The sequence below is a fragment of the Helicoverpa zea genome, chromosome 1 (assembly GCF_022581195.2).
Source record: "Helicoverpa zea isolate HzStark_Cry1AcR chromosome 1, ilHelZeax1.1, whole genome shotgun sequence".
NCBI lineage: Eukaryota > Metazoa > Arthropoda > Insecta > Lepidoptera > Noctuidae > Helicoverpa > Helicoverpa zea.
Window position 1 is genome coordinate 7,133,131 of NC_061452.1, and position 11,598 is coordinate 7,144,728.

General features: G+C 34.5%; 3 protein-coding genes across 4 annotated transcripts; 2 read left to right on the forward strand and 1 right to left on the reverse strand.

Annotated features, from left to right (window-relative positions):
• Nucleotides 1-1,800, forward strand: LOC124633156. The gene is made up of 3 exons (XM_047168295.1): nucleotides 1-286; nucleotides 572-1,373; nucleotides 1,474-1,800. The coding sequence occupies exons 1-3, from the start codon at nucleotides 81-83 to the stop codon at nucleotides 1,699-1,701; spliced, it is 1,236 nt and encodes a 411-aa protein (XP_047024251.1). The 5' UTR covers nucleotides 1-80; the 3' UTR covers nucleotides 1,702-1,800.
• Nucleotides 1,801-2,932: 1,132 nt separating this feature from the next.
• LOC124631680 (phospholipid scramblase 2) lies at nucleotides 2,933-8,534 on the reverse strand. 2 transcript variants are annotated; one of them, XM_047166210.1, is made up of 6 exons: nucleotides 8,371-8,534; nucleotides 7,716-8,040; nucleotides 6,269-6,534; nucleotides 5,303-5,527; nucleotides 5,042-5,203; nucleotides 2,933-4,679 (listed from the first exon to the last, which is right to left on the reverse strand). In XM_047166210.1, exons 2-6 carry the CDS (start codon nucleotides 8,032-8,034, stop codon nucleotides 4,620-4,622), a joined length of 1,032 nt encoding a protein of 343 aa, XP_047022166.1. In that variant the 5' UTR covers nucleotides 8,035-8,040; nucleotides 8,371-8,534; the 3' UTR covers nucleotides 2,933-4,619. The 2 variants fall into 2 exon arrangements, with proteins under 2 accessions (XP_047022166.1, XP_047022175.1); XM_047166219.1 differs by lacking the exon at nucleotides 8,371-8,534 and adding an exon at nucleotides 8,126-8,256.
• Nucleotides 8,535-9,247: 713 nt separating this feature from the next.
• On the forward strand, nucleotides 9,248-10,836 carry LOC124629912 (ras-related protein Rap-2c). Its single transcript, XM_047163580.1, has one exon. It carries the CDS (start codon nucleotides 9,577-9,579, stop codon nucleotides 10,120-10,122), a length of 546 nt encoding a protein of 181 aa, XP_047019536.1. The 5' UTR covers nucleotides 9,248-9,576; the 3' UTR covers nucleotides 10,123-10,836.
• Nucleotides 10,837-11,598: the final 762 nt, after the last annotated feature.

The window sequence follows — 11,598 nt, forward strand, 5'->3', positions numbered from 1 at the left end:
GAATACAGATGGCAGCTGAGGAGAATATGGCATTTGGCAGTGTCAATTTGAAAGAAACAATGATTTGAAAGAAGTTCGTTATGTGTTATTTTCAGTGTGTAAAATATTATTTGATTATTACTGCTATTATTTCATTTACTATTGTTTACTTTGTTAGAAAACGCATACTATCTGCTACAATGTCATTGTGTAACAGGGATGAATTGAGTGACGACGAGGTATTCTTCGGAAAACTGACTCTCAAGGAACTCAAAAAACATATTTTGTGGGATAAGCAACAACAAACGTAAGATTTTATACATATTCTTATAAAATTAACTCATAGTCTCAAACGAGTATATTCTAATATGTATTGATTAAATCGAATATCTATTCTGTCGTGTGAAGTAATTGCAAACAATAGTTATTTAAGTAGTTTTAAACTGTTTCATTAAATATTTAAAGCCGCCGCTAAGATAACCTTCTTCTTCTTCTTCCCCTTCGCTCTATCCTGGACATCTTCCTCTTCGAGTTTGCAGCTTATCATATCCTAAGATAACCTTCCGACCAATATTTATGTTTGCATCCCCAGAATACATGCTGCCAGTGCAACAAACAGCCCAATAAATTCAGATGATCACAATGCAAGTTTGAAAATCTTACAAGCGCACTCCCAACCCAACCTATTACCTAATAGAGAAATTTCTAATCTGGATATTTCTGAACTCAATAATTCTAGTTTTGACAAAAAAGCTGCTGATGACAGTTTTATTAAAATGGAGAATATGGTCGCAAAGTTATGTATGTCGCCAAAAAAGAATGAAAAGGCTGAAGAAGAATTGAACAATACGTTAGAAGTCATCGAATATATTTTAAATAACCCACCTGCAAAAGTAGACAGGCCACTAGTGAAGACTGAAAAAGATATAGCAAAAAGTGAAATTACATCAGATTTATCTCCACAAAAATTTGATAAAAGGTCCTTAAAACCAGATACAAATATATCTCCGAAACCTCCTCAGAACACACCAATCAAAGCTGCTAATCAAACGCCTAAAAACAAAGAAGACCACTCAACTCCAAGGGAAACTAAACATAAACCTATTTTTAAAACACCCTCTCAACCCCTTTCATTGAAAAAACCATCTGCAACTTCTTTGAAGAAAACCCCTGGTCGCTCTAATGCATATCAACATATAAGCAGCCCAGTAGCATCTTACATTAAAAACTGTCCAATAGCACCTTTAGTGAAAGATGTTCATCCTAAAAAGCCTTTGCCTGGGACATCCTCAATCCCAAAATTTGTGAAACATGCACCACCAGCTAAACCAAGTAATAAAGAAAATGTCAATTTGCCCTCAGTTGCATACAAAAGTGCTAAAAAGACAAGAGTGGTAAGTACAAAATACTCTTTCAAACAGTTACTATCATAATGATTCATTGTTTTTCCCGTTTAAGCCTTCAACATATATTTTATTTATATTTTGATTGCAGATTGATATGCCTGATGAACAGAAACTGCCACAATGTCAATGGGCTAAGAAGATAATGTCAACTTTACCAAGACCCACTGTTATGAAGCATGATCACAGGGAGTTGAATTTAGCTAAGAAAAAAATAATGCCTCAACAAGAAGACAGTTTTGCTGATCTTTCTTACCATCAAGCTGAAGTATCTGTTTGTACACAAAAATCAGCATTCAAGGCAAACAAGAACTTTTGATTTATGACAAGCATAACATAGACTTATCAACTGAATGTTATGGTAATATTATTATGTATTTTTTGTCTTTTCAAAATATAATGCAGTGTCAATTTTTAATTATTTGTTTCATGTTCTGAAAGAAATCCATACTTAGCTGCTAGTTAGGCTGGAAATAATGAATAATTGACTTAGCAGCACCCACCCACTTAACAATAACATAAAACAATGCAGTTTAATAACACGTTTATTCATAATATAGTTCCTTAAAAAGTACATAATGATTAATAGGCTGTAATAAATATATTAATCGGAACATGTAATGTTCAGCTAAATTACTGTTAAAGTTCTTGTGCGAAACGTTTCATGGATTTCTTGTGACAGCCGCGCGCGTCTATTGACACGATAGTCACAGTATGGAATCGTATGACAAAGTTAACAAGGCACACTACAGCCGGGTTCCACACAGACGCATGACGTCAACTCATACATTCCCAAACTGTGACAAAGCAAAGGTAGGAAAGAATTCATGTTATAGGAGAAATCAGCTAATTGTGAGACTTGCCCTGTTGGCAACGTGGTTGCAGAAATTCATTGGAGCATCGCGAAACATAATTTTGGTGCGTATTACAATGCCCGCCTAAGTTACATTTCGGGACAAAGGCGGCTCACAAAAGCTGCACGTCTTTGGCGACAGGTAACAGACGTCATCACATATAATTCACTAAAGGTCTCTGCACACAGCGGGCGCGGCGCGGCGGGACGGGACGGGACGCGACACTGAGCAATTGCAATGTACTAGATATTACACGTCGCGTCGCGTCGAGCGCGACGGCTATGTGTGACGTCGTCCGTAATATCTAGTACATTACAACTGCTCAGTGTCGCGTCGCCGTCCCGTCCCGCCGCGCCGCGCCCGCTGTGTGCAGAGACCTTAACATGACGAACCGCCTGTGTCCGAATGGAAGATTTACTACATAGTACAATACACATTATCTGCCAGTCAGTGACATAAAGTCCTGACATGCATACATAGACTATTTTGGATCCGAAAATCCTAACAGTATTGTCGATTTCGATCTAATTGCCTTTGTTTAAATACCTAAGTTGTTTTCGGTTTCAGTTTACTCTTAAGTTAAATGCATTTGTTTTACATAATTAATGTACTTACTTAAAAATAGTATATAATTAGAAACAATTTATACATATATAGGTATTAAGAATATAGTGGAGATTAAGTAAAGCAGGCACATTATAATGCATCATTAATATATTAATTTTGCGTCATTATTACTCACATATAAATAAATCTTTAAGAATAATAATTCAATTTTAGATTCGATCTCCAAAAGGTATACGCTTATATTAGTTATTATTATATATTTGAATCAAAAAATTACGTAAGTACATAGAAACATGTATACAAGTTGTCTACGTAATGTTAATACATAATACAGTATAGCAGTAATAATTATTCTTCGGTTTTCTACGTAAAAGAGGATTTTTTTATAATTAGCACCTGTTCATATTGCAGATGGTTAATATGAGTTTAGTTTTGTTTTAGTCTCCCAAAATTCATAGGATTTTTTTCAACAGATACATACCTAATATAAACCAAAATTTCTACAAGGGGCTGTGTTAACAACCGCATTGATGTAAATTCATAAGCGTTAGACAGGATACAAACTGTATAAAAAATTAACATCATTATAATAATAATAAGTTAAAATATATACCTAACATGGATACGCCAAGCGAAAACCAAAACAACAAATATCAGTATGTAAATATCCCAGATAAATGGTTAAAACAGTCATTCAATCAAACAGCCAGGATAGGCAAAGCGGCGAGCGCGCGAGTTGTGCACTGCTTCAATGCTGCTGCTGCGGTGCCGAAGCGGTGCGGCAACTGTTGAAACGCATAAGTTGAAAGCCCTTAAAGTATAAAACTAGACGAGTGATTTAACAACTGCTTCAACCAGTTTCCTATCACAATGACAATAACATAAAATGCACAATAGACTAGAACAACAAAAGCATGTAGTAAAGACGCTTTCCCAAAATTATAAATATGATAAATTGTATCATTCATAAAACGTAAAATACATTAATTTGTGCTTAAATTTATGCTGCAGACAATTAGAAAACAACTTTGTTGCAGATTTAGGAAAAATTACTTTGATTTGACATTTACCCCACATCATTGGACCATAAATGAATGAACAATATAAAACAATTCTGCTGACTCTCATAATAATTCAAATACTCAATTCGTGGACTAACATTACAATTTTTCTAACCAAATCAGACAAGTTATATTCGAGATAGTTCTAATAATCATAACTTCATAAGTAATGCATAAAATTATTTTTATCAAATATAAAATACCATAAGCAAAATATAAATTTTACACTTATTTTTTTAGGATTAGTGTGTTTATCGTGATTCAAAATCAAAAGTATAAACACGCATGCAGATATTTAAGTGGCGTCGTGATACGTCGTGATTGTGTGCTTAAGTTTCCATTTAAGTCTTTAATATGTATTAAAGACAAAGGAACTCTTGTGGCATTAACACGTTATTCAAAACTTATGCACAGCTCAAATTCTTATAACTTAACTTAAATTCTCTGGGAAAGAATACATTACAATAGCTATGTAAATAGCTTTTGCATTCGATTTGAGTATGACGACTTGTGCGTACTCAGTACCTAGTATTAACTTCACGGCGCCACTAGCTTAAAATAATTGTTAGTATAAAAATACAAAATTAGAGATTCTTAAAACTATAAAACACATAAAAATTAACAAGTAATAGGTAATCCAAAAGTAAATATTTATCCAAAAAATAAAAACGTAATCAAAATATAGTATTGTAAAATGTTACTTCATATGTTGACAGTATAGCTCTTCAAACGTGTGATGAACAAGCTTTTTCATTTTAAAGCATGCCCGGACGGTCACTCTCCTGGTTACCAGACTTCTCAAAGAACATAAAATCCTGAAATACAAAAATATTTACCATCAATTTTCTTTATCACATGACCTTTGGAAACTATTTTATTCTTCGAAATATCGCTGCAGTACTTTCGAAGCCTCTACAAATACATTTTTTTGTTTTTACAATACGTGTGGTGCCGTTGTCATCAGGACAGGCTGATGATGACACTACCAGAAAGGTTCAGAGCTGATCTAATCATGGAGACAATAGAGTTGTTGAAGCTTCCTTATGTTCCGGTTTATTTTATTCGAATTGATGAGATGTTTAATCTGAGATGGACTATCCATGACTCAATACCTTTTTTTTACTTTTGATGTTCTGATTCGTATTAATCCTTATAAAAACAAAAAAAATATTCTTACAATGAGGAAACATGCTCCAAGAAGGACTGCCTTTATTTTCACATCCAGATCCATTGGGAAGGTTATTCCAAAATAGTCGGAATCGGTAAAAGCTTCACGCGCTAATCCCGACCACTGCTTCGTAATCTTGCCAACTTTGGTTTCACCATCCTTGGAGTATACCTGAAATCAAATTATAATTTTTCACATTATCATCTGATAATTGAACTATAATTATGAGACGCGATAGAGCGAGACATAAGCAATCCAAAAAACACTCACGTGAAACTCGACATCTCCACAAATCGAGAAAGTGCAGATAGGCCCTTTTATTCTAAGAACAACATCACCAGCTGCATTTTTGATGCTGTAGCAGGGTTTACATATAGACCATTCTTGCTCAATTGAGCCGATGACAGTGCCCGGTGGAGCTGAAACCTCCATGCTTTGCAGCCAGCATGGGCACCAGCAAGAGTCACACGCCAATGGACGATTTAAATGGATCACCTGTGAAACCACAAGTAATTAAATGAACATTAAATATGTTCTCAAATTTGAACTTCCATGAAAAGTGAATACCTAGAGATAACGAAACATGAAACATCCTCCGATTCTGAGTACCCAACCAGCTAAGTAATAAGATATAATGTGGCTAATTATGTCAGGTGAGACTATATTTTCAGCAATTCCTACCTCATTTACACTAAAGTACAGAAAATAGCATATGTCAAATTTCTTTAATAGATTTTCAACCTTATCCCAATAGTGGAAGGGTAATATTCCATTGGTAAAGACAGATAGTGACAGGTATTGACAGATTCAGTAGTTGGCCTGGTGGCATCTGTACCTATAAATATATATAGGTATACCTACAATTTTTTTAAATACATAAGATTAAAAAATATAAGATTAAATTTGTGTTTTTTTTGCCATTGTGGTAAAAATAAGTTACATGGCATGACACAATGTCGTTTTATCGCTAAAAATTATCACAGCACAGGCAACTAGTTTATTAATATTCTTTTGTCACATGATTTCAAATACAAGCCCACTCCCATCATAGCACAGGATTTGATGAACTCAATAGTGCTCAAGGTCATTTCCATTAATTGTAATTAAAATTAGACTCACAGCCAAAATTTTTTTGAAAGTATCCTGCTTTTAATTCAAATTTTTTACGACCCTTATTAGATACAACCTTCTAAATAACTAAATAACATGGTTAAAAGTAATTAATGTTGAAGTTACCTCATTTCTGAAGTTATCCATAATTTTCATATCAAATGGTCTCATGGGCCCACAGCACATTCTAGTGCAGCAATCATTGTCTTCAACAGCATAGTACACTTTTTGCCCTACACTATTTTTTACAGTGTACTTGTTATTGGTTTCAAAACCCACAAAGGCCTCCAATAGTTCAACTTTTTGATGTACCAGTAACCCATCAATCATAGAAAGGTATTCCAATCCTGGTGGACAATTGGTGAGCCCTTGTGGAACACTCATCCACCCACCTGAAAAAACAAACTCTTATAATATATTTCCATAATAAAAAATTAAGTAGTAATTTAAAATTAATTTGATATTCTTAAAAACACCAAAATTACCTGTGATAAAATATAATACATGTATACTTCTAAACACACAGACAATGACAGTCTTAATTATATTGTTTAATACAAGGCAAGAACAAAAAATACACTACATATACAATCAGTAAATACCCTCCACCAAACTACGGTCTGTAGGAAAACAAAACCTTTTCTCTTCATCTGACAAAAACTTTTCATAACCACTGGAGCGTCTTTTGAATAGGTTTCTATAAATTCTATAAATACTTCTCTTAACACTTGAAACACTTAATGTTTCAAAATAAACCTTTTTATCTCTGATATCACCAAGGGTAGGATACTTCTTGTTAAAATATTTATTTTTTAGCCATTTTGTGCACTTTTTACTTTTCTTATGATTGAAATCATCTAAGAATAATTCACCATTATTTTTAGTATCTTTTAACATACTTAAATTTTAAGAATGAAATAAAAATAAACTAGTGATAAGTTATAATTGATTGAACAGAGAAATGCCACTGAACATAATACAATGCCCACATATTATCAATTTTCTTGAAGCTAGGGTATCATTGCAGAAACAGTAAACACCCTTATCTTGAAAATGTCAACAACTTTATGTGTGAAGAACAAATAAGACAAAGACTGAGTACCTAGCTACATACCTCTCCAATAGTAATAACAAAGTAATTACTATTTAAGTATTATGTAATATTGTCTTGTAATCAGAATGCTAATTGTTTCTCAAAAGCTGCTGCAGGCAATATAATTTAAATCTTGGAGGAACATTTTGAAGCCCTTTTTGCCCTGGTAGAATACTGCGATCATCAAACCTTTTATTAACCAACTTTCCAAAAAGGGGTTTCTTAATTCAGTTTTTTTTTTAAATAACGTTTTTATATTTTCCCAGGTCTCAGGTTCAGGACCTGACAAATCGAGGGCAACTTTTGAAACTTGTAGACAAACATAAGTAGATGAACAATCAGGTCAATATCTGATAACATTATAAAACAGTGAAAAGTGTCCAAAACACTAAAAAGCAAAAAAAACTCGTAAGGTGCATGAGTAGATGCAAACCACTGAGATTCCATCATGATGTTAATATAATGTTAAGATTTTCTTACCTGGTGGCACCTGCGGTCCTGGCTGTTGAACTACAGGACCATATCCTGGTTGTGGGTAGCCCGATTGTGGATACCCAGGTTGAGGATGAGGGTATCCTGGAGCAAAACCTGGTTGAAATCCAGGCTGGAAGCCAGGTTGGAAGCCAGGCTGCATTCCTGGCAGTGGTTGGGCTCCAGGTGGAAGTTGTGGTCCCGGTGGTGGACCAGGATAGCCACCTTGCGGATTCATAGGATAGCTTTCAGCTTTGCCTTCTGGCGGTGGAGCATATCCTTGACTCTGAGGGAAATTCGGCGAATAGGGTGTAGGTTTGTGCGACATTTTCACCTGCAATTGAGGATAAAATTATCAGCAGAGAATTCGTAGACTGGGTTAGAGTCACTTCGCAATTATAATAGCCCAATCTTGTGACCTTAATGACCTCAATTTAAATTGCAATTTCTATTAATTGAGAGCATGAATTTGACCGGTAGCGCGCCTAGAATCAGTAAATACTGTCAAACGATTCTTAGGATATTCTATTTCTAAAATAAGATCTCAGCCGCTGAAAATAGTAGCCAATCGAATAGGAAACGAATGAAAACGTAAATAGCATCAGGAAGAAAAATAATGATCTAAAAAATAATAACAAGAAAGGTATTAAATGAAATTACTTACTATTTTATGTTAATAGTTGTGTTTAGAAACTGTAAACATATTTTTTATAAAATAAAGTGAGATTTTCGCCTAGTTTTCTACTTAGAATAGTTTATTTTTTCTTCCAACAAAGTATATAATGACTATTAATAACCATAAAGATAGCTTATATTTTTTGAAGCCTATGGGATGGGCCAAGGATGGGCCCATTGTATTCTTCTAGGTTTCGCTATCGATATTGAAGAGAATCAGACAAATCTTATATATAGAATAAGATTTTTTTAAAGATTTTCTTATTAGTCAAATCATATTGTTTGTTAAGTCGTGAATTATAATTTATTTGTGTTCAAAATTGTATTTTATTTATTTGAATTCATTTAGTACTTTTGTCTATGCATATGTATTTCTGAACGAATAGCAGTAATGGCAACTGAATCATGCAAATTACTTCCGGTTAAATGTTACCATATTTCTTAGAGAAAGTACCAAATGGGAATTTTAAATATTGGAAATAGGTTTAGATACTCATGAAAAAAAAAAAAACATTCTAGCAGAATAATTGAAAATATGCACCATGGGAAAGTTTAAATATATATGTATATTTTTATTTTGAATGAATCCGAATTGGGAATGTGTCACTTGAATCAAACTCCAAAGCAAAACCAAACATCTAAATATGCTAGATATGCACTGCAATAAAGATAAAACGGTATTTTTTGTAAAAATAAGCAATTCATGTATTTCTGTCGAAAGACACAAAATATTGTTTTATAAATAAATAATCAAAGCGTTTCACGTTCTTGTCGTGTTCTAAATCGTGGCATACGTTTTAGTAAAAAATATTGGCATAAGCTGGTTACACTGGCATCCGTTTGGTAATACTTACCATTCACCAATCAAACCATTGCAATAAGGTGCATTGACCAACCTGCTGCTGCTGCTCATTCTAGCCAGCAGTGAACAAGTCAGTTGGTAGATGTTTGCTTCCGCGTTTGTATCTTTGAAGTAACTACCATCGCGATGCAGTCAAAGTTGTTTTGCCACTCATCCAACTAAATAAAATGGCGTCGCTGTTTATCAATTAGCTTGCTGTATGTGTAAATTACTCAGTGATCGTATCCGAGTGAGTCATAAACCAACATAGCAATGACATTTTTATAGCACATAGTGAGAATACGTTTCTAAAACGTTGTGTAGACTGGCAAGTGTGATTTGAGGAACACAATAATGCGCGAATTCAAAGTGGTCGTGTTGGGCTCGGGTGGGGTCGGGAAAAGTGCTTTGACTGTGCAGTTCGTGTCAGGATGTTTTATGGAGAAATATGACCCCACAATAGAAGACTTCTATAGGAAAGAAATAGAAGTGGACAATTCACCATGTGTTTTAGAAATATTGGATACCGCCGGCACGGAACAATTCGCATCAATGCGAGACCTGTACATAAAAAATGGTCAAGGATTCGTCGTAGTTTATTCATTAACGAATCATCAAACGTTTCAAGATATCAAGCCAATGAAGGAATTGATAACGCGTGTAAAAGGATCTGAACGCGTGCCTATCCTGTTGGTGGGCAACAAGGCCGACTTGGAGCACCAGCGCGAAGTGTCGAACGCCGAGGGCTCGGCGCTCGCGCAGATGTGGGGCTGCCCCTTTGTGGAGGCGTCCGCCAAGAGTCGCACCAACGTCAACGAGATGTTCGCCGAAATCGTGCGTGAAATGAACGTTAGCCCTGAAAAAGAAAAGAAAACTTATTGTTGTTGTACAGTGCTTTAATATTTAGAGTGTAATGTGGCATTTATTTCTCGTAAGACTGCAAAAGCGAGGCAGGATCGTGCCTGCCTCCGCTCGATGGCCGATCGTCTCCAGTGGGGAGCTCGGCGACGTCGCGCCGGCCCCGGCCGCTGGGGCTCCGGCGGTCGCGATGCGCGTCATATCACATTGTTAATATCGTTGATACATACCATTGTCCAATCAAGGTGCTTTACTTATATTTTCATACTTTATTACTGGTAGATACTCCCGCAATAATGGTTATAATATGAACAAATATCCTTATCGGAGCATAAATAGCTAATCAAATGCAAAAAAACAAGCTTGATTTTGTTCATCATATTAGGCAAACAGATGCAATAGCCGTGTCTAAAGCAGAAACATGTATTGTAAAGTAATATTAGTCAACTTTGTATATAATTTCATGAGATTAATGATGTTGAAGGGCAAGGACAATTTAGAAAATTAAAAAGCCATCCAATATGCAATAAACTAATGATTGTGTAGAGTGGTGTGCGAGGATGAGTAAGAACTTACACCTAAGTGATGTCGCAGAATATATTTTATTGTGTAAATTATGTTTATATGAAAAATCAGTAATCAAGGAAAGCAGTATGTTTTGTCAGTTGCGTGATTGTGTTTTAAAGTCTACCAGGATTTGTGATAATACATATAACAAAATACCTATAATAAAAGTTTTAAGTGGGAGATTGAAAAGTGAAGTTTTATTCTTCAGTAAATAAGGTAACCAATCCATTTTGATATTACACAATTTACATGATATATTTTAGTACAAACAGTGAAATAACACTTGTATTTACATTCTAGATTGAGGCAAATGGAAACAAAAAAATTATAGTAAAAATCATGCAATTCTATAATGATCAAACTGTTCTTTCATTGTGGTGAAACTAAATGTTGTGTTGGTAGCAGTTGTTTTGTATACTAGGCATAATATTTATAGTTATTATATACCAATACATTTGTGATATTCAATAGAAAGCGAATAAATTACATTTGCATTTCATTCAAGTAATTTTCTGTAAAATCCAAAAAAAGACATTGCTTATCCTTCTTGAATGCTATTACTTTTTTCTTTCATGCAATACCTAGTTCAACAGTTATTGGCAACTAATTGCCCAGAGCATACCAAGTGGTCAGTCATCTGCGCAGATCATATCAACTACAACATTCATTGAATTCAAAATGCAACTGGTGTAACTTTTGCTGCTTAATGCTTAAGATATAAAGTAATAAGTGTATTTTGGGAGATAATAATTGGTAAACGAGTTTATTATAGTTTCTCGTGGCAATTAGGCACAAAGTAATAGTTGTAATTCATTCTACTGAGTCGAGCCCTGTTTACTTTTCTAGACCAAATTTAAATTTGTGAAGTGGTGTGTACAAGCTGAAATATGTGCACTACACCAGCCAGTAATTGCATTAATTTGTTGGAATATTGTTGCGTTAAATCGCGAT